Source organism: Prionailurus bengalensis, chromosome D2, assembly GCF_016509475.1.
Source record: "Prionailurus bengalensis isolate Pbe53 chromosome D2, Fcat_Pben_1.1_paternal_pri, whole genome shotgun sequence".
Taxonomy (NCBI): Eukaryota; Metazoa; Chordata; class Mammalia; order Carnivora; family Felidae; genus Prionailurus; species Prionailurus bengalensis.
Window position 1 is genome coordinate 14,166,982 of NC_057351.1, and position 22,757 is coordinate 14,189,738.

At 48.9% G+C, this 22,757-nt stretch overlaps 1 protein-coding gene across 1 annotated transcript in view; it reads right to left on the reverse strand.

Annotated features, from left to right (window-relative positions):
* Positions 1 to 2,460: 2,460 nt before the first annotated feature.
* SLC35F3 (solute carrier family 35 member F3) overlaps positions 2,461 to 22,757 on the reverse strand; it is a 119,867-nt gene continuing 99,570 nt past the window's right edge. Inside the window, exons 3-7 of the mRNA XM_043596287.1 lie at positions 17,399 to 17,618; positions 10,711 to 10,836; positions 7,841 to 8,033; positions 6,945 to 7,034; positions 2,461 to 3,959 (exon numbers count right to left, since the gene is read on the reverse strand). Coding sequence (XP_043452222.1) covers positions 3,724 to 3,959; positions 6,945 to 7,034; positions 7,841 to 8,033; positions 10,711 to 10,836; positions 17,399 to 17,618 — 865 coding nt within the window. The 3' untranslated portion in view covers positions 2,461 to 3,723. The remainder of the gene's footprint in view (positions 3,960 to 6,944; positions 7,035 to 7,840; positions 8,034 to 10,710; positions 10,837 to 17,398; positions 17,619 to 22,757) is intronic.

Genomic DNA, 22,757 nt, shown 5'->3' on the forward strand with positions numbered 1-22,757 from the left:
AGCCACAGCTCACACCAGTCCTTGAAACCTGCTTGGGGTGGAGGTGGGAAGATGTGGTTTGTATCCTTTCTGGAAAGAAAGCTCTCAAAGCCCCTCAACCCTCTTCCAACTCGTGTTTATAATGTCCTGAGAGGACCATTAACCATTCCTGAGAGTTTTAACCTTTTAATGTCACATACCTCACCTTTAATATTTTTTTTATTATTATAACATGTAAATAACATAAAATTTACCATGTAGGCATTTCCAGGTGTACGTTTCAGCGGCGCTGGGTACCTTCACATTGTTGTGCCCCGTTACCACCATCTGTCTCCAAAACTTTTTTATCTTACAAAATTGAAACCCTGTCCCCACTGAATGAAAACTCTTCATTTCCAGCCGCTAGCGACCAAACTTCTGTGTCTATGAACTTGACTATTCTGGGTACCTCATATAAGTGGATCATGTATTTGTCCTTTTGTGACTTCTTTCTTTCAGCATTATGTCTTCAATGTCCATCCATGGTGTAGCATGTGTCAGAATGTTCTTTTTTTTTTTTAAGGCTGAATAATATTCCACTGTGTGTACATGTTGTTTATCTATTCATCTGTTGATGGACACTTGTGGTACTCCCACCCCTTGGCTTTTGTGAATAAGGCTGCTATGACCCTAGTGGACAAATACCCCTTTGAGTCCCTGCTTTCAATTCTTTTGGGTCTTCACCGTCTTTTAGGCCAAATGGGTGAGTGGGGTAAATCTTCTCTAGTGTAGGCTTTCCCAACTTTTTCATGCTGTGGCTTCCATAGGAAATGTTTGGCACCCTGACGTAACAAAATCATGGAGGTGACTCGTCCAGGCTCCACTAAGGGGGCTGAGGGGTTCCCCCTCACAGCACACACTGGACACATCAGGCAGGGAGCTCTCTGCTTTGGACAGCTCAACTCACCAGTTCTTATTTATTATTCTAATTTATTTTTGGTTTTTAATTTACATCCAAGTTAGTTAGCATATAGTGCAATAATGATTTCAGGAGCAGAACCCAGTGATTCATCCCCTGCGTATAATGCCCAGTGCTCACCCCAACAAGCACCCTTCTTAATGCCCCTTGTCCATATAGCCCACCCCCCACCCACAAACCCTCCAGCAACCCTCAGTTTGTTCTCTACATTTAAGAGTCTCTTATGTTTTGTCTGCCTTCCTGTTTTTGTTATTATTTTTGTTTCCCTTCCCTTATGTTCATCTGTTTTGTCTCTTAAAGTCCTCATATGAGTGAAGTCATATGGTATTTGTCTTTCTCTAATTTCGCTTAGCATAATACACTCCATTCATGTTGGAGCGAGTGGCAAGATTTCATTGTTTTTGATCAACGAGTAATATTCCATTGTATATATAAACCACATCTTCTTCATCCATTCATCTGTCAATGGACATTTGGGCTCTTTCCATACTTTGGCTGCTATAAACATTGGGTACATGTGCCCCTTCCAAACAGCACACTTGTATCCTTTGGATAAATGTGCTATTGCTGGGTCGCAGGGTCGTTCTATTTTTAATTTTTTGAGGAACCTCCGTACTGTTTTCCAGAGTGGCCGCACCAGTTTGCATTCCCACCAGCAGTGCAAAAAGATCCTCTCTGTCCGCATCCTCGCCAACATCCGTTGTTGCCTGAGTTGTCACTGTCAGCCACTCTGACAGGTGTGAGGTGGTACCTCATTGTGGTTTGGATTTGTATTTCCCTGATGATGATGAGTGATGTTGAGCATCAGCTCACCAGTTCTGACCCCAAGGAGCAAGTGATGCATGGTGTATGGTCGCTCTAGGTGTGGCTGGCAGGGTGACGTGTCCAGAAGAAGCTTGCCGTCTCGTCTCTTCTCTGCTCCCCCCCCCCCCCCCCCGACACACACACCCTTAGAGAACCTGGCCGTTTGCAGCTGCAGAATGAGAGGCATTGGACCGCACGGTCCCTGGCTGCAGCTGCCTGGAACAGAATATTGAGGCTGGTACCTCAAATTCTCTACAGAGCTAGAACGAGGTTAGGACACTGAGGCAGAAGTGAGGGGTGGGAGTGGAGCTGGAAGACCGTGCCAACATGGCGACCGAGGCCGCCACTTGGAGGTAGCTATGAGGGCAACGTGAGCTGAGGAAGCAGTCTGTGCAGAAAAAAGAGAGACACAAGCAACACCCAGAGCTGAGTAGGGGGCAGGCGCCTGGAGGGAAAGGAGAGGGGGGGTGAAGGGAGAGGAGGAGGGGAGGGAGACGATGCCTCAAGACATTTTGTATGAGGCCCAGATGGCTGTTTTGCATTTTGCTTTTGTGCCAGTCACCTCTGTCGTCACAATGAGAATCTTCGCCCCTTGAGGTGGCTGGGTGGGTTTTCATGCCTTGGTGGCGCGGGAGGGTGGGACCTGCTGGGAGCGGGAATGGGCGGGAGTGGGCACCGTGGGAATGCAACAACGGGGCCACCAACACAGCACGAAATGCTTCTTTTTTAAATAGTTTATTCATCTGTTTGGCCAAACAGGTAATGGAAACTGAGAATAATAATTTGCTAAAAAGTTCAGGTCACGAATGCCCCTTTCCCCTATGAAACGAAAGACTCCATGGTTAACAGAGTGCACCATTGGGTTATGACAACATTTCAAAATAAGGTCTCCATTTCGTATGTAACAATGTAAACTTCAAAAATAGTAAACTCTAACCCCCTTGTCCCTCTTTACAAGATCTATCACAGATAGAATTTTTCTGGCAGACCTAAATTGTGTAAGTAAACAGCCCGGTGCTTTAAAAGTTTCATAAAAAGGTTTACAGGTTCAGGAAGTAATTTTTCCAGCTTGGTCACGAAGTGAAAGCAATTCACCTCCGGCACAGTCTACCTTGTATGTGCATTGCACACCGCTAACCATGTGCCATTACACAGGTCACCAGCTTGTCATTTTTTGTACACACACGCACGCACATATATAGTTTTATTGGTTTCTAAAGATTTTTACACCTAAATGAGAAGACGGCGCCAGTGACTTACAATGTCACCTCGCTTCACGTAGGTAAAGACGAAAATTCTGTAGAAGGCACTGTAATTTCTCTTGCATGATCTTACACAGACACAGGAGAGCAGCCAGCTGGGGCTTGGGCTTCTCTTTCCCTCTCTGTCACCCGGCGCGGGCCTGTCCTCCTCCAACCGTCACCCCGAGGTTAAGTCCACAGTCGATGGGTTCTGCAGCCCGTTTCCCTTTTCCGCGTCACCTCTTAACGTCCTCATCCATCCATCCCTCCGTCCGCCCAGATTGACCGAACAGTCAGCTTTTGGTTCGTTGAGATCCCTTAAAATTAAGAATACAGCTCTGGTATAAAACAAAATATGACCCTACCATAGCTGGAAAGTAATCACAGTGTGCAATGTAATTTTCAGTTGCTAAGATTCAGAACACTTGGCCCTGCCTCTCGTCGTCCCCGGACAATCAATGCCAGGGTAACTGTAACCAGCTTTACATTCACTGAAAAAGGGCCGAGAGGCTCTTCTTGTCGCTCTCATTTTGAACTGGTAACCTTAGGAGAAAGGTCTGATGTGGAAAAAGAGCAAGCAAATTGGACATGCCAATAAATACCGTATAACTTACCGCAGATTACCGGAACTGTACAGGTATGTACACCTTACCAAACCGAGGGGCCCCCGCCAGGAAGAGACCCCCCAAGTCACTAACAACGAGCGTGAGCGTTCGCCGCAGAGTTCTGGAGGGCCCACGGTCAGCGGGCGAACGAAGGGCGGGCTCTTCTGTTCTTGCTCTGTGGTCCCGAGCCCGGGTCTGCAGCGCCCTCCGCCGTCTCCTCCTTCTTCCTCACCTTGAGGCGGGTCAGCAGCTTGATCAACCAGACATCCCACTCCTCGGGCAAGAGCAGGAGGAGGAAGCCCAGGCCGATGATGATGATGGCGATGACCCGGACCCCGTTGAAGACGATCTTACTGGTGTAGTGATCAACCACTGCACGAGACCGAGAAAAGCCGGGTTACTCGGAGGTGAGCCAGGCGCAGGGGCTGGGGCGTCCCCTCGCGGGCCGGCAGCCAGCGGTCTTCCTTGACCACAGGATCTTCCTCAGGGTGGCTTCGTTCCTTGCGGGCAGGGGCTGCCTCTCAATTTTATAAGCCTGGCGCTTGTATGTCACTTTCCCAAACTGACCTGGCACCTCAGTTCAGGCACTGGTTTATGGGACAGGCAAAATAAATGGTGGGGGGGGGGGGGCAATTGGAGATACCCCGCCCCCCCCGGACGATTATTTTTGGCCCACCTCCCGAGGGTCCGGGGAAGGGGGGGTGGGCAGGATAATGAAAACATTATTGCTTTCTTTATATTTTTGGTACTTTTCATGTTTTTTTTTTATAGTGACGTTTTGTATTTATAATTTAAAAGCATTATTTCCCAATATCCGCATAGGTACGGTTTAAAGGCCAAACTCACACTGGTGTTTTGAAGATAATAAATATAAATTCTTGTTCCGCCCCAGGCCGTTATTAGCACGACACTTCAAAGCCACCTGGGTCGTCACTGACTATTCAAGTTTATTAAAGGTCCACGGGGCACATGGCTCATACCCGACCCACATGGGTGAGGGAACACAGTGAGAAGCAGGATTAACGTCCGGTCATAAAAATCCACACCATCACTCTCTTCATAGCTGAATGGTCAAAACCACTGGGGATATTAAGGTTTTTGTTTTTTCCTTTTTTTTTGCTTTATTTCCCTGCGTTCTTAATTGAAAGCCAGAAAAAGCAAATTTGGAGGCCGCCTTCTACACAAGAGATACCAACTGCTTACTTTTCTATCACTTCGTGACAGAGCGTTTGCTGACTTCGAGCACGCGGCCTTTGAAAGCCACCTTGCTGGCCGGCGGTCGCCGGCTCTCCACGTGTGGGCCCAGGCTGTGGCCCCGGACATGGCCTGGCTCTGGCCTTCTCCCCTCACGGGTCTCCACTCTCCCTGCCTCCCCCCAGCCTCCCCTCCCTGCCTCTCACCTTGCCACTAGGGGAGGCAGAGAACGACACAGGAATAAGAGTTAAAATGGGAAGAGAAACTGTTAGCAGCCCTTTTGTGGAACTAAAGTGCCTCTTTTGTCTCACTGCAATTCAGCAAGGCTTTAATTTTTTTTTTTTAATTTTAATTTTTATTTAAAAAAAATTTTTTTTCAACGTTTATTTATTTTTGGGACAGAGAGAGGCAGAGCATGAACGGGGGAGGGGCAGAGAGAGAGGGAGACACAGAATCGGAAACAGGCTCCAGGCTCCGAGCCATCAGCCCAGAGCCCGACGCGGGGCTCGAACTCACGGACCGCGAGATCGTGACCTGGCTGAAGTCGGGCGTTTAACCGACTGCGCCACCCAGGCGCCCCAAGGCTTTAATTTTTAATAATGGCGGGACATTCTGTGAATTCAACGGACGGGGACAGTCAATTAGCAGGGCCCACGGGCTGCGCCCCAGATAGGCGCCAGGGAGGGTCGGGAAACCACCCAATGGCTCCGCTCTGACACGTCAGGTAAGGGTGGCCACCTTTGCTCCTCTCTTCCACTGGGGAATTGGATGTGATCCCTTCCTTGGCCGCAGAATTAAACTCCCAGGTTGCAGGTGAGTGATGAGAAATGATGTTGATTTCTCTCTCAAACCCCTGGCTGTATGATACGGTCAAAGTAAGCATCCGTCTGGGAACCACCTGTGATATGCCTTCTCCAAGTGAAGAACGCTGTGACTACAAAGACGCTGTAAGGGGTAGGGGGTAAGCTGAGAAGTTATTTTCCAGAAGGCAGCAGTGTCTGGAGGCTCACAGTGAGGACCGCTTCTTACCAGCTCTCTCTGACGCATTCAGACTTTTGAGATATTGACTGAGGGGAGGTACTACCTTCACATTCGGGTGGGACAAGCAAAGACCCAGCGAGGCAACGGGTTGGGACCAGCATCCTCCAGGTGGGCAGAGCCGGTGCTGCCACCCCCGCCAGGCCTTTTTCCACACGCTGCCCTGAAGTACCCCTAGGAGGGTCTGGGGCCAGGGTGAGGCACATACAGAACAAGTGGGACAGGAGGGGTGAGGAACCAGATCATAGGAAAAGGCTTCGGAAATTGAGAGCTGTCAACGGGGCGAGTGCTACAGAGAGGAGAGATTTACAAACCCTTCTCCGGCTAACGACAGGTTATACGGGGGCGTCAGGCGTGGGGGGGGGGTTACGGGAAGAAAATCCAAAATTGCCACCAGGATGCGCCAGGAAAGGAGGAAGGTGGGGGGCAGGTGACCACAAAGTTTTGGAAGAGCTACCGACTGTCCCCAGCAGAAAACAAAGCAAGGTCCCGAGTCATCGGGGGAAAGGGCTCTCGCTCTCCGGGGAGATGGAGAATCATGTGCACGCTCCTTCAGTCTGTAAACCCTACATCATACCCATCACACCCTGAGCACATTTTCTGCCCCCGAAAGTCACTTGCAAAAGTTAGAAGTTTCTTCCCGCTACATATTTTTCCATGCTTCTTACTCATATGAATGATACTCCTCTCCGGTCCTCACGTCAGTTAGCCCTGAGATGGCTTTAGACTAGCTGTACTTTGGTGTGCTACGTGAAAATCAATGCACTCCGGAGAAATACCATATATATGAGAAACACCGACTTGTACCTAAGTGCTTGCTTTCTTTCTTTTTTTATTTGTTTATTTTGAGAGAGAGCGAGCAGGCTCCACGCTGTCAACATGAAGCCCGACATGGGGCTCAATCCCACAAACCGTGAGATCATGACCTGAGCTGAAATCAAGAGTCAGACACTCAACCGACTGAGCCACCCAGGCACCCCTAAGTGCTTTCTTTTTATACAGAAGGGTAAACCTGCTTTCCATGGCAGGCACAGCAAGAGTGTGTGTGAGTACGTGTGTTTGTAAGCATGCACACATGTGTGTGTGTGTGTGTGCAAGCAGATATTGGAAGCCATACTGGCTTACCTGCATTCACAGGTACACTGAGGACGATTCCAACAGACATCAGAGTGGGATATGTAACAGCAATTCCAAAATTTAATACAATATTGAATGCTGAAATAAAGAAGAGAGAGGGTGTTATTCGTGGCTGGCCCTGGACTTTACAGCTTCCCTGGTCTGTCCCACCCCACCTTCTCTGATGAGGCTGGAGTCACAGGAGTTACCACTGACTCAGTGACCTTGGGTGGGGGTTAGGGTCGAACACCCTGACTATGTAGCTTTCCTCCCTTCCCTGAACTCTGAAGAAGGGAAAAGAAATCCGGAAAAGGTGGTCAGCGGGAAGGCACTGGAAAAGAGGGCTGGGGCCATCCTACGCATCCTACATCCCGGTGCTTTCTGCCGGCAGCGACCATGGCAGGCGCTTCGGGTTATGCATTTTTAGATGGAAACTGGGCGAGGCACCTTCTTGGCCACTTTTCTGCCTAGGACCCGCCTTCCATCAAGGAGTGGTGATGATGATATTAACAGTAATGATAACTGATAATATTTATTGGACACCGATGTGTAGTAGACACTGTTCTAAGAACCTTGCACGTATTATTTGCCAACTCCCTACCGGTCCTGTGGGGACTGTTCTGTTATCAGTTCTGTTATCAGTAGGTCACTGTTCAGAGCGGCAGTGACCATGGCTACTACTGCCTCGACTGTGGCTCTGAATTAGAACCCAGTGCCATCTTTACAAGGACTTAACAGTCTTCAAAGACTCAACCATCTTGAAAAGCACTGGGAATTTCAGCCTAACAATAGAATGCTTTTCTTCTTCAGGGCATGGGTTTGCAGATGCCCCTTGAGCTGCCCGGTCCCGTTCACCCATCCTTGCTTCTGACGGTGGGGATTCTGACGGGGTGATCGACACTTACTCAATAAGAGGACTGAAAATCCACAAAGGTTTCCCCATGGAATGTCATCGAAGGAGCTCCAGTATTCCACTTTGGTAAAGTAGAGGATGACGGGAATACAGGTGATGAAGAGGATGTTAAACACACCCAAAATGGACAAAAATAAGGCGGCTTCTCCGAACTTAGCACTGCCCAGGAGGAGCTTGAACAGAACCTGCCGGAGGAAGCAGAGGAGGCCGGGTGAAGACTCGCCCCAGACGTCACCTTGTCACAGGGGGAGTAGAATGCACCTGATGAGGCTGGGCTGGACCACAGGACTGCAGCCACATGAAGGGTAAATCCTACCTTACCAGGCTTCATGGAAAAGGTGGTGGGGTCTGACCTATGTGCACCTGTACACATATCCAAATCTCAGTAGCGCCATAATGAAGAGTTATGGATCTCTGGCCTCATAGAAGGCATCTTCAGGACTCATGGGTTTTCACGCTAGGCTTCATTTGTCTGTGTTGTGTTCATTGAATGTTTACTTATTTTTGAGAGAGAGAGAGAGCGAGAGCGCGTGCGTGTGAGAGAGCACACAAGTGGGGAAGGGCCGAAAAAGAGAGAGGGAGACACAGAATCCGAAGCAGGCTCCAGGCTCCAAGCTGACAGCACAGAGCCCGACGCGAGGCTCAAACTCATGAGCCATGAGATCACGACCCGAGCCAAAGTCGGACCCTCAACTAACTGAGCCACCCAGGTGCCCCTGTCTGTGTTGTATTCATCACATGACACCCCAGGTTCAGAGAGTCTGAAGAGGAGGAAGCCACAGAAATTACAAGTGACTACCGTTCGTCTGATGGATCTCTGACTTGGCACAACACAGCTTGCCCTCAGTGAAAAGAGCTTTGGCTGCAGAGCCATGTTCTGCAAATCGGAGGTAGAGGGACTGTAACACTCAGCTCATCTCTGCTCCATCCCGCCACCTCATTCCAGAACCGGCAAGGGTTTTAGTGGAACGCGCCTGCCCCACTCTGAGTTCTTACACCTTTTCTTGTTTGTACATATTTCAAATGTGTGAGGGCCGGAGAGAGAGGGATAGATGTGCCTGGAGGCTGGGAAGCTGGGATTACAGAGGCAGCCTTCAGGGAACGATCCATAATCTTCCTTTTTTTCAGCCAGTTCTCAAGTCTTTCAGGTATTTCTGGGCATACGTGCAAGGGGCACAAAGAAGGAAATAAATTGCTCAGGCTTCCACCCGCTAGCCCCTCTGCGTAAGGAGGGGGCAGGGGAGGAGATGGGAAATGGGAATCAAAATCAGCATTATTTGTGCTCATTGTGGATTGATTGCATTTCCGTGTGCCCTCTGCTTCCCATTAGCACGCAGCTAATCGAGTGCAGCCGAGTGTGGCCTTGTCCTATTTTCTGCATTTGAATAGTGTCTTTGAAGTCTCAGAGCGGCGTGGGCCTATCACATCCTCTTGGCGAGCTGTGTTCCGGAGAAGGAAGATGGCCTGTGTGCGTCTCTCTGTGGGCAGTGAGGGCAGGGAGCTGATGAAGGATGGGAAGGTGCCGTTATTTCGCATTCCCAAACCACAAAATGTCTTACGCACAGAGCTGGGAAAAAGTGCCTTTTCTTATACCTCTCTACCATAGGTCATTTTCTCTGTCCTACTGTCTGGATCCCCAAAGGGCCAGTAAGTCTCAAGGCTAAATCCTCACTCCTCCCTGGATCCTCCTCGAAACCTCCAGGTCAGGCTCCCAGCTTGGAGATCAGAGACTATTTGCATTCTTCACCATGGACATAAAAGAAGGAGAGAGGAAGAAAGGGAAGGAGGAGGGAGAGCAGCCAGAAGCCATGATGGGGTGGGGGAGCAGAGAGTGGGGATCAAAACTGGTCCCATCCAGGGGCGCCTGGGCAGCTCAGTAGGTTACGCATCTGACTTCAGCTCAGGTGATGATCTCGCGGTTTGTGAGTTCGAGCCCCGCGTCGGGCTCTGTGCTGACAGCTCAGAGCCTGGACCCTGCTTCGGATTCTGTGTCTCCCTCTCTCTCTGCTCCTCCCCCACTCGCACCCTGTCTCTCTCTCAAAAATAAGTAAACGTTGGGGCGCCTGGGTGGCTCAGTCAGTTAAGCGTCCGACTTCGGCTCAGGTCACGATCTCGCGATCTCGCGGTCCGTGAGTTCGAGCCCCGCGTCGGGCTCTGGGCTGATGGCTCAGAGCCTGGAGCCTGCTTCCAATTCTGTGTCTCCCTCTCTCTCTGCTCCTCCCCCCTTCATGCTCTGTCTCTCTCTCTGTCTCAAAAATAAATAAACGTTAAAAAAAAATAAGTAAATGTTAATTTTTTTTTAATGGTCCCATCCACACCTGCAGTTGGGACATGCTTTCCAGCACTTCCCAACATTTTGTCAAAAATAGGTTATAATCCCCATATCATAGTAGTTGTTCTTCAGATCTCCGGGCAGTCCTCCAAATGCATTATGGATTCATGCTGAGTACGGGTAGCTGCACAAACCATGGGATGAAAGGTTTCGTTGACAAGGCTGCACCGGGTATTTAAATCTTCACGTCAGACCTGGTGGGAAATCATCTCCCCCAACACCGAACCAGCCCTTTAGGGCCCCCGATCCTCCTCCAGTCCTTGCCAAACCATGAAGTCACCGACATCTGACACTGCCGATCCACTGTTCCATCTATGTTATCCCCAGTACTGCAAAGATACGGCCGTCGATGGCAAGATCTAGACAGCCAAAGCCAAGAGCAGGTGCACGCCTCATCACTACAAGTCTGTATGCTGCTCACCTTAAAACACAGGTGCCATCAAGGCGCCCCAAACGTACTGGGCCAGCCACGCAGAGGCCCGCTGTTCTCTCCTGGGAAAGCTCAGGGAGCTTGCTCTGCGCGTACTTACCTTGTAGAGGGCAGACATGGACGCAGAGCCCACCACCAGCGCTATGCCGATGACAGAGTGGCTGTGGAAGCCATCCGCATAGGTCATCATCACGATCCCAGCGATGGCGAGGATGGCGGCCACAATCTGGACAGAAGGAAGAAGACAGCGGTGAGGGTAGTGGTGGGGAATCCGATGGGCCGCTGGAGGGTGAATGCGGTAGAAAAGCTCATGGAAGTTCAGTAATGGGACGGAAGAGTGAGGTCTCCTTTCCAGGTCTCTGGAGAACGAGCAAAATTTCCGTTCTTGCTCAGTAAAGCTTGGTGCGACTGAAGAACCCGGAATGGCTGTTAGCAAGGAGACATGCTCATCCCGTGGTGGCCCGTCACTGGGAGCCTTGGGAACCGCAGGGGAGGCGGCCGTAACGCCAACAGCAGGTGGTTTGGCCGTGACAAGGGTTGGTAGACAGCACCTGGAAGTCACCTCGGTTCCTTCCCAACCTTCTGAAAGCACCTCATGGGATCTTTCTTTTACGTACTTTGTATCTCAACAGAGAGAGGGCGCAGATCATGACCCCATTTAACATGCCAGCAGTAGGGTCTTCTGATAGAGTGAGTGTCATATGACAAAGGGCAACAGTGTCCTCACCCTGGGAGGGCAGCTCCTTTTCTTAGCTGCTGCAGGGCCATCACCCCCGCCCCCCACCGGCCCCCCCCTAATCCTGTCATTATCCGGACATAGACTTCTTGGGTGGAATGGCCCTTCCAGGGAGACGTACACATTCCTGCCGCTGCGCCCAATGAAACTGTCGGAATACCCAGGAGACCGACTCCGTGGGATGACATTTCGCAAAGGAGAAATGCATCAGCGCGGCGAACAAGGACAAGTTTGGACCCGAGGCGGTCAGGGAGCTACCAAAATGTTGCTGGTGCTGAGTGGGGGTGCTGTAGGCAAAACACGGGGAGGCCAGAAGAAATGTGCGCGATACAAGTTTCTGCTACTGGGTTCGCTGGGAGCTTTCTCTCTCTTAACGGATCAAAGTTGACCTCAGCTGCCTACAACAATATCAGTCGCCACTTACTAACTCGGGGGTCACGGGCTAAGTGTTCTCTATGTATTTTCCCGCTTTATCCTCAAAACAGGTAGATACGATCACTCGTTTCATTTTGTAAACATGAAAGCTTTGGCTCAGGGAGGCTACGTAACTCGCCCAAAGTCACAGCGCTGGTGTGTGGCTGAGCAGGGACGCCCAATTTCAGGTCTGTCTGGTTGCAAAGTCACTGTTTATCTCAACAGGAAAGCCTGGCTCACGTCACATGCTACCGCCAACCACCCTGTCTGATGTTTGAACTGTGGTTTCCTTCGCGGCTTAAACATAAAAAGTTCAGGTTAGTGCAAGGTACTGCGGTTGAGCGTCACGCAGCCTGAGTTACAAACTTCTGGTATGTTCCTCACACAGTACTTCCGTGTCATGATAAATCTGCCCGGAGAACACAGAGGCTCTTGAGAGAGCACGTGATGGTCATCTGCTAGAGAAGTGCCAGGCCCGTGTCTGCCTACTTGTCCTTTCTGGGCTAGTGGCTCGCTGTTAGGCAGATGCTTCATCCCGCATCACACACGGAATCTATTTCATACTCAGATGCTACCCATGCTGTGTGCGACTGGTCACGTAGGGAAAGAAACAGAGACCGTAAGACCGTAAGGGGGTTTTCTTCCCCCCCTCCAGAAGAAGAGAGGGGCAAGCGATAAGGCCGGCAGGGAAAGAGGGCGGCTTCTGGTCCAGGGGACACACACAGCGCAAAGATGCCGCTTGGAACAGTTTAACCTGGCTGGGCACCGGAGGTCCGCAGAAGAGAAGAATTAACTAGAAAAAAAGAAGGAGGGAAGGAAATAACTGCGTTTCAGACGATTTGGTGCAGCCCCGACGGTATTTGCGCCTTTTCAAACTTGGGGCTGAAGTTTCAAGGAAATGAAGGGGATCAGGGGCTTATTTTCTCCTGAAGACTTACAAGGCTGGTCTCCAGCCTCTGGCTCTGTCTTCCCTACTGGGTAAATAATGAAGGGCTGAAAGCTTCCGCCTGCGCTGAGCTGTGCAAAAGAGTGGAGGGAAGGGGTTGGGGGGGGGTAAGAGGGAGAACCTTTCAGTCAGCAGTCGGGAGCCTGGGCCCCAAGATTTCATTCTGACAGGTGGCACTGGGGGATTGTGGTCCCCCCCCACCTCACTGGCTCAGACCTCCAGTTCTCCTCTTCGGAGTCCCTGCCACAGGTCACAGGGGACTCCTGTGAGCTCCACTGTGAGGCCCCCACTCTCCTGGCACCAGCAGCCCTGATGGGACCCCTAGCCCTGAGCCTGGGGCACACCCATGGTGCTGGAGCTAAGCTCACTCTTAATGCCCCCCGAACAGCAGGGCAGAGCTGAAACACCCTATGGATTTGGGGGGGGGGGCGGGACCTGGAAGTCCTCCCTCAAGCCTGGCGTTTTCTTTCAAGATCCCAATTCTATCTTTAAAAAAACACGTGCAGGGGCGCCTGGGTGGCTCAGTCCGTTAAGCATCCGACTTCAGCTGAGGTGATGATCTCTTGGTTCGTGGGTTCGAGCCCCGCGTCGGGCTCTGTGCTGACAGCTCAGATTCTGTGTCTCCCTCTTTCTCTGCCCCTCCCCCCGCTCGCGCTCTCATCACTATCCAGCAAGGCCAGACACGCCTGTCCTGTGGTTTCCCATGTCCCTTGTCTAGATCGGGGTGTTCCTGAGGGAGGATGCGGGGTTTGAGGAGGAAATAAAGAAAAGTAGACAGCCGAATTTCCCCCGGCCCTCCTTTCTCCCACCTTCCACCACCCCCTCCAGGTAGCCCACTGACCTGTCCCAAAACGGGGACTTGGGGCTTCAGACTGGGTGGCTGACAGAGGCCCTAAGACCAAGAAGGGTGAGATCACCATCTCTTCTCCAGCTGGAGGGGAGGAGACTTAGACACAGGAGACTCCGAGGCCAGTGTGGTGCCAATTACCCTTTTACTGGTGGCCTCGCCTCGCGTGGTTACCCCACCAGAGCCTGCCTGGCCCCGGGGGCTTTGGATTCAGAGCTCCAGCAACTCAGTGATGCGCCTTGCGTCCCCTGTGGCCGCACTACCCCATCTCCAATGTCAGGCTGAGCGGAAGGAGGTGAAGCCCTCGGACATCCAGGAGGAAAGGTGGGTGCAGCACCACAGTCGGGCCCCCTCTCAGACGGGCTCTGCCCTCTACTCTGCCCAGACCGCGATGGGCCGCGCGTCCTCTGCCCAACCAAGCCCCGGGTGCTGCACTGTGGATGTTGACAGTTGGGGGCAATTTTGAGAAATGGAAAGGACACGTTTTAAATATACTTCCCCTAACACTTCCCCCTCTCAGCTCCTGGCTGCTCTTCCCCACTCAGAAGAGTGTAACAGGAAGGGGCTGGCTGTGAGCCCTCCAGTGACCCCCCCCCCAGCCCCCCTCCCCCGCCGTGCTCTGTGTCCCAGCTCCCCCCAGCTGTGCTCAGGTGGCAGGGGGCAGCCTCCCAAACAGAAGGCAGTCGAGATCGGAAGTGGAGCTACCATTCAGGGATGGCCCCTCTGGCGACACCAAGAAAGCACTATCGTTATTGAAAACATCAGCCGGAATCTGAGATGGGAACTGGTCTGAGAAAAAGCACGGATCCCCGGGGAATGTGCTGCTGGGCTTTGGGGGCCCACGTGAATGATCTCTCAGGTGGCTGTCTTGCTTCTGCCCCAGTCCCTCCTGGCTGGAAAGCCCTAGCTATTGGGGGCTGTTATGAACAGATGCCCAGGAAGCAGAAGATCCCATCATCTTCCGTTTCTACCGAGATGGGGGTCTCCCCCAGACAAGGCTTCTTTATCCAGCTGCTGAGCACAGCTGGGAGGGCTTTGGCTTTAGCAGAGGCCTTCCTCATGCCCCAAGAGGCATGCTTTCGTTCAGCCGCTGCTTTTGCTACACAAAACTGCCTCCCTAGACATCTGTCGGCTTCCGGGACTGTCACCAGAAGAATGGAGCTGATCCAACAAACCCCTCCAACTGAGAAGGAATGATCAAAATAACAACACTGAGAAAGATAACAGTTACTGGATATTATGTGCCGAGCACACATCGTCGTATTTTATTCTCACAACTGTCCTATAAAATAAGTAACAAAGGCTCAGAGACGTTAAGTAACTTGCTCAAGGCCCAACAGCTTGTAAGAGTGGAATCAAAATCCAAAGCCTAGTCGTTTGACTCTAGACTGGAACATCTCCCTATTGCATCAGAAACCCTGAATCTGGAGAGCCGGGGGGACGTACGGAAAGCCCATCTAAGCACAGGGTGAAAGGGGACACAATGGCCAACGTGGGCTGCTTTCAACAGTCCCCTCTGATAAGCCTTAAGTGGTCGGGATCTCTCCAGCATGAGAAGATATGTTTGCTTCTTCTTGGCCAGCCCATGTGACCTGGACCAGTTGATGTTTTCCAGGAACCACAGCCCTTGTGATGTAACTGTCGTAATAACGCAGATCCTCTGGGCGGGCTGTTCCCACAAACAGAAGGTTGGTGCTCCTTTGTCTTAACGTCTGTGAGATTCTCCAGCTCATATGCTCAGCCCCCAGGATGGGGAACACTGTCAGTTTCCTCCAATGTCTGGAAATTTTGTGCTTGGATAACCCAGCAGTCTGAGGGAAATCTAAAAGAACCCTTGCACCAGTTAGATATTATCTTGGACCTAGGTTTCCCATCTGTTATCAAGGGGGAGATTTCCCATCACTCTGGCTGCTGCTGGGGTCTCACAGATTTTGCTAGCTCTCTGAATTCTTAAAGATGGGAAGAGGGGAATACACCATGATTTGGAGTGGGAAGCTCTTGGATGGGGGAGGGGGGGGTCACATGCTTCTCAGAGGATTAATGCTTATTAGAGAGACCCATAGCTACACAGCACTTTACAGGTTACAAAATTTCATCGCCAGTACCAGCTTCTGGGACCTTCTTTTCAGTGCTGGCCTAGTGATGGCTTCAACACAAAATTTTGTTCAGTATATAGTGGTCAGTGCAGACCAAACTGACCAAGTGGCCAGGATGGCTAGACAGGATCATAGTTCAAGGGATGTCATGGGAGAAAACCCTCCTATCCGTGAATAGCAACAAAGAAAAGATCTGGGTATGTCACATTGTTCTCTACGGGTCTAGGAGGGTTTCAAGTATTTTCCAGCCTACTTCTCTTAACCTCAAAAAAAAAAAAATCCAGCTTCAGTGCAGAATTCATCTTGAAGTTTCTCTTCCCGATTAACAGAGTCTCATTTGGAATTTGCTTTGGACATGAGAATCATGCCGAAGAGTTTCCTGAATTCCCTTGGCATGTGGCAGCCAAATGAAGTCACAATGGGCTCCAGGACATTGGAGTCTGCAGAGTCCAGGCAGGCAGGCTGTTGGACAGATTACCGCTGGAAGCACCTGTGTTTTTTGTGGCGAAGTATTAGATCATGTATTTGCTGAAAGCTTTTCTGGGTGGTAGCACAGTGAGCGAGTTTTAATTCCAAAATTAACACTGAGACTCAAAACAAAATTTCCCCCTACTGCAAGCTAAAAATACTACTCAGCAGTTGACTCATGTCCCCACTGCTGTTTGAGTAACTAGGTGGGTGTGAATCCTCCATCAGGGTGATGTCATTGTCCTCAGGACAATGAGCAAAGGATACAAGTGGAGGGCCTGGAGTGGAGCCTGCCCCTTGCTGGATGCCTGTGTGGTTCACGGTCACAGAGCTGCCCATCAACAGGGCTCTCAGCTGCATGGCCGGCCCACGTGGCCCGACGGGCAGGAAGGAGTAAGCGATGTGTCCTGTCTACAAGAGGACGGGCTGTGTGGCCAAATCCTCTTTTGTCCTTGTTTGTGGCAAGGAGGTGATGGGGCAGTATCAGCTCCTGGCCACCAAAGGGAGGCGAGCAGAAGCCACCAGGACTCTGTCAACTGAACTGTCACCTTGTGCTTTCATTCAGGGTGAGTCCCTTGCTATTACAGCTGACAGTTGACAATGCACCTATCATATTTCACACAACTGTTAGGAAATTTGACTGGCTGAGGTTGACTAGATTTTGACGGAATTTACTAAGTCTCGGATCTCACAACAAGAAGTAATTCACAGGATATAATTTCCCTCTCCCTTCGCCTGGGGTGTGAAGGAAATGAAACCGGCCCTCCACAGTCTGGATTTAGCCTAAGTGCATCCGGCCCACTTTGGCTTGTACACACGGTCCAGACAAAGGGTCTACCAAGACTGCGCGCATATGTGGATGCGGAAGGATCCTCAGGCTTTCGGATGCGTCCTAAGCAAAGAGCGATAGGGTTAGCAGAGAGCTCCAGGCTGCAGGGCACTGCTGCCCAGGAGAGAGAGAGAAAGCACGCAGAGAGGAAATGCATCACCACCCCCAGGTTGGGTCCCCGACTGGCACACACTTTGGGGAATGCTTGCTGAAATGCTTGAAATGAACGGTGCTTTAATGAATGCTGGTCTAGTATGGTTTGCAAGCAAGAGAGTTTGCAAGGCGCACCAAGAACCAGGCCCTCTGCCGGGGCTCCTTTTCTGCTGCAAATCAGAAGGGAAGTGGTCAGCAGTTTATGCTTATGACGCAGCACATGGAGGTAAGCAAGCCAATGGGCAGGTTTTGGTTGACATGACCAAGTGAGGGAGGAAGACAGAGAATAAGGAACTTACCCTCACTCCCATGAACCTGTCCCTGAGAACGATCCATGAGAGCAAGAACACAAAAGCTTTGTTGCAGCAGAATAAGACGGAGACATCCGTAGTGTTTATTTTCTTTATTGCATGTAAGTACAGGTAGTTTGTGAGTGTCCAAAGAACACCAAAGGGTGCTGCCTTGGTAAAAAACACCTTCAAAGTCAAGCCATTGTCTCCAAAAAATCGACAGCATTCCCTAAAACAAGGAAAGAGAGGCAGTGTTATTATATTCTTGGGTTGAGACAGATCATTTTTTCCCCTATACCCATTTTTAAAGCAGATGAGGAAGGGGTGGGGTTGCTTATTATTATGTTTTTTGGAACATCTATTAAATAGCTCTTCAACCTATTGCTTTAGTCCATTGAAGAAAATGTCCCACGACGGTCTGACATCATAGATGATTATTCCTTCTGCTCATGCTAAGTTTGGAACTGATGGTTCTAGACAGAAGGTAGTGGAGTGTTGGGCTTATCTGATCTGAAGAAGGCCCAGTTCCATGGCGACTGACTGAGGAATTCTTTTACTTGCTTGTTAAGAGAAGGAAGTCACTAGATCTTTTTCGGGGGGGTGGGGGGGGCGGGAAGAATACTCGAAGAGAACTCACTAAAACATATTTTTAAAAAAGTTTGCCTCCAGCTGGAATTATCTCTGGTCAGCCAGGGGAAGTCCTTTCTTGGGTGCCTCTAATACATTTTGGCTATGATACAACTAGTGTTAACTATCTGCATTTTCTCTATGAGGCCTTTTTTAGGGTCTATCCTTCAGCCATGTGGAAGTTCATGTCTCCATGCCACCTAAGAAACTAGCACAGATTCAAGAGCTCAGCATCGGAACAGAGAGGGAGGTGAGGAACCACCGATAGAAGGAGGTTTTTTGAATGCTCTTCTGGATTCCAGGGGAAAGGACCATGAGTGTATGGAAAACCAGGTCAGAAAAACAAAGCTAACCTTCCACACGCAGAAGAAGACAGCAAAGGAGGCCGTGGGGTAGATGGAGAGGACATCTACCCCCTGAGAGGGGCTTGGTCTGCAGACAGCCTGCTATTGCCAGGACCGCCTGGGAGCCAAGGTCATTGCTCTGCTGCCCTGACAGCCAGGCAAGGGGATGGGTGGGCAAGGAGCCTGGATCCCATGGCCGTCAGCGCCCAGGTGCACAGACTGTGCCCAGTGCAGCCGATGCATGAGCGAGTGAGGACAGGAGTGAGAGAAAAGAAATAACTAGAATAAGCCAAATACCCCAGCGTGGGGGAAGGGGGGGGGGATAGCTGTAGTCTATGCCACTTAAATTTAAAATGCAGCAGGAGAGGAGAAAAATTAAGAGCACGCATCAAAGGGGATTTGGTGTGATTTTTATTTTAATTTGTTCTTATCATTAATCCAAAATGCAATCCGCCTTCGCTCATGACTTGACTGTGGGATCGCCACAGAAGAGACAGGGAAACGCATGCTCTTTCACTGAACTCAGGGGCCTCTGTTGCTTCTAAACCACCACCAGGGGAATACGTCCGAATTTCTAAAGTTACCATGAAACCAATTCGACTGAATTGATTCCAGTGCGGCTTTATACAGACGAAGCTCTTATCTGATAGGTTGATGTTTCTGCTGCTGCATGATCTTCATACAATATTTCAGTGGAATTTTTCTAGGGGGTTTTCTTGAGTTCCTGTGCACGGAACAGTCTTCTTTCCTTCAGGGGTGATGACCAGGGATGGCTTCCTTCAAGTTTGTGTTTGACAGTAGCCATAAAGTGGTGTCAGTCCTTTCAGCATGATCAATAGGAAATACAAATTTAAAAAAATTTTTTAATGTTTATTTATTTTTGATACAGAGAGAGGGAGAGACAATGCGAGTGGGGGAGAGGCACAGAGAGAGGGAGACATAGAATCCGAAGCAGGCTCCAGGCTCTGAGCTGTCAGCACAGAGCCCGACACAGGGCTCAAGCCCACAGACCATAGATCATGACCTAAGCCAAAGTCAGATGCTTAACCGACTGAGCCACCCAGGAGCCCCAGGAAGTACAAATTTTAACTCTACTTAGAGGTTACCCTTCTTAAGGGAGAACAATTAAAGTAGGATTTCTAAGTTTCCCTGACTCACTAGTATAAAAAATGATTCATGCTGTGGCAGGGGCCATCCGAAGTCAGTTGGACACGTTATGTCCTCTCTAGGTTCTAAGGAGACCAAGATGATTGGCCCTGAGCCAGTGAAACTTGTGCTGTTTTATAGTTAGAGTTGGGGGAGAATGTCCTTGGAGAGAGAAGAGAAGAAATTATATCAATGAAACAAGAACAAATGGCTATAAAAAAGGAGACAATCTTGGAAATTAAATAAAGGATAGCTAAACTAAAAAGATTAAATAGAAGAATTGCACATAAAGCCAAGATAATCTCTCATGAGAGAAGGAAAGAGAAAGAATCTATGTGTGAGTCTTCCAAAGTGTGATGGTTGTAGAAGTGGTGGGGAAGGGGGATCCATCCTGGAGATGGAAAAGGCAAGATTTCTGAGCCCAGTAGAGTTCTTTTGGCCCTTTGTGGACTGATGGCTGGGGAAGTACAGCTAAGATGGGCAGATCTGGGTTCTAAGGAGACCAAGATGATTGGCCCTGAGCCAGTGAAACTTGTGCTGTTTTAAGACTAAAGGCTGTGTACTAATCTATGTCAGGTATATATACCCTTGATTGCAAGGGGACTCAAGAGAGATGATGAGCACAAATTCTTTTCTTCCAGATACCTCTTCTTGGTACACAAAGAATAGAGTATAGTAGAGACTCTTGACTTGTTTTTGCTTAAATGATATGACAGTTGAATGCCCTTCTTTCTTTGGCAGAGCAAGTACTCAAGGCTGGCAGGGTATTCTCCAGCAAGCTCAAACCCTTTGGTTTCTACCAACTGAGTTATGTGTTAGCAGAGATTTAGATGTTGTTTATTTCCAATCCTGCTTGTGCCAACTGTTCTTGGTTATTTCAACTGCATAATTTATTAGATATTTCCTAAACCAACGAAATATAGTGAAAAAAGAAAGTTGTGTTTTCTCTATGAAATCTAAGTAGAGAGTTTCATGGGAAAGTCAATAAAAGTCACTAAAACATTGTTCTTAAATAACCCAACTAGGACAGCCTGACTCAGTGGAATTAGGATGGCCATTTTTTTAAACCAATAAGCACTTATTTATCACTTGTTGTATTCACAATTCTAGACAAGGCACTCTGGCTGATAAAGAACAAGTAAACAGTGCTTCCTTGGTCTTGAGAATATTAGCGTGCGATCAGGGAGAGAAAACTGATTTCCTCAACAGCAAGAAATGCAAATTTAATCACGTATTAGATGGTGTGGAATAATATAACAGTGCCATAGAATTCATGTTTAAGGAAGAGATTTGAACTGATTGGACAAGGCCTCACACAAGATACGGATTTTGACCTGAACATTCAAGGATAGGTAGGATTTATAGTTAGAGTTGGGGGAGAATGTCCCTGGAGAGAGAAGAGAAGAGATTATATCAATGAAACAAGAACAAATGGCTATAAAAAGGAGACAATCTCGGAAATTAAATAAAGGATAGCTAAACTAAAAAGATTAAATAGAAGAATTGCACATAAAGCCAAGATAATCTCTCATGAGAGAGGAAAGAGAAAGAGAGAGAAGGAGGAGGAGGAGAAGGAGGAGGAGGAAGAAGGTAACATTAGAAGGTCAAGCCAGGAGGTTCAATATTAAACTAAAAGAAACTCTAGACTAAAGGGAAAATGGAAAAAATGAAGTGGAGAAAATTACAAAAGAAATAATGCAAGAAATGTTTTTAGAAATGTAGGATATGAATCTTCATAACAAAAGGGCCTACCAAGTACCAAGAAAACTGGCTGAAGGAAGAACCAAAACAAGGCACATATTTGTGACATGAAGGGATAAAGAGAAAATGTAAAAGCTCTCAAGAAAAATAAAACCAAATAGGTCCAAGGGGTAGCAAATTGTAATAGCATCTGATATCTCAAAAACCAAAATGGAAGCTATACAATAATGACTTTAACATTTTTCAAGGGCAATGTTTTTTGGGAGCCAAAATTCTGTTACCAGCCAACCACCAATTAAATGGCACAGTAGGATAAAGACATTTTCAGTTATACCGTACTCAAAAACATAGTCTCCCTTACTATTAGAGGACAGGCTGCACCAACACAAGGGTATAAACCGAGAAAGAAGATATGGCAGCAGGAGGCATGGCTCCAACACAGGCAAGAGTGAAAGCTAGTCCCAGGAGGAGGCTCCACGGCAGATCACGTGGGGCTCTGGAAATGGAATCTCCAGGGAAGTCTTCTGATCAAACCAGCACAGGGAATATATTGGCAGGTTTTTGAGATGGCAGGAGATTTAGGAAAAAATATCAATCATTACTGGAAATCAGGGTAAATGAGACAAAAGAGGCAAATGTTTCTGGCAGGAGAAATGACAAGTTGTTCATAAAAGGAGACAGTCTCTGGGTACTATTTGCATGCTTATAATAATGAAAACACTATTAACCAAATGTTGAGGTAGCATTATGTTGACGGGAACAGAATCAGGGCAAGTGGGTATAGGAGGGGTCAGAAATCAATAGATGTCTACATGGGAGAAACACGGAGATAAGAATTTCACATAAATTGGCATAAATAACACAAGAATTGGGAGTGGCTGAGAGTGAGGAGGTATGGACAGGGGCTGCAATTTTTTTTAAATAATTATTTTACTACCATTTGCTTTCTCAAAGTATGTACATGTATTAAATTACTAAAAATAAAAAAAAAACATTATTTAAAAACACGCAAGAGAGGTCAAGGTCGCTGTGGTTGAAGTTGAAATGTGAGTGCTCTCAGACAGTTCTGAGGAGTGCAGTTTGAAAACCGTAATTGCAGAGAAACCCTGCAAGGTACAGATAAAGATGCTGTGGCCCAGACAGATTAAATGATGTATTCAAGTTCAGTCAGTGGTGGAGCCAGACCCGCAGCCTGTGCTCACTCCCCAGCGAACACTCTCAATGGTCCCCCTTTCTTTTGGATCCTTTCTGTCACCATTTAGATAGGCCTAAGCCTCACCAACCTTAACATATACCCCCCAAAGCAAAAGCAAGCATCCTGTCAGTCCCCCGTCCTCCCTCATCCCCTCTTTCAGAGCCAAGATTTTTCAGAATGGTTGTCTGCACTCAAGTCCCCCACATCCACCTCTCTCACTCTTCCGTTTACTAACGCAGCATCAGCTCCCACCACTCACCCAGACCCTTGGCCTGATTACTAATGAGCTCTGCACTGCTACACCCAACAGGTACCTTCGGATGTTCCCCTTTCTCTTGGAAGCCTCTGACGTTGT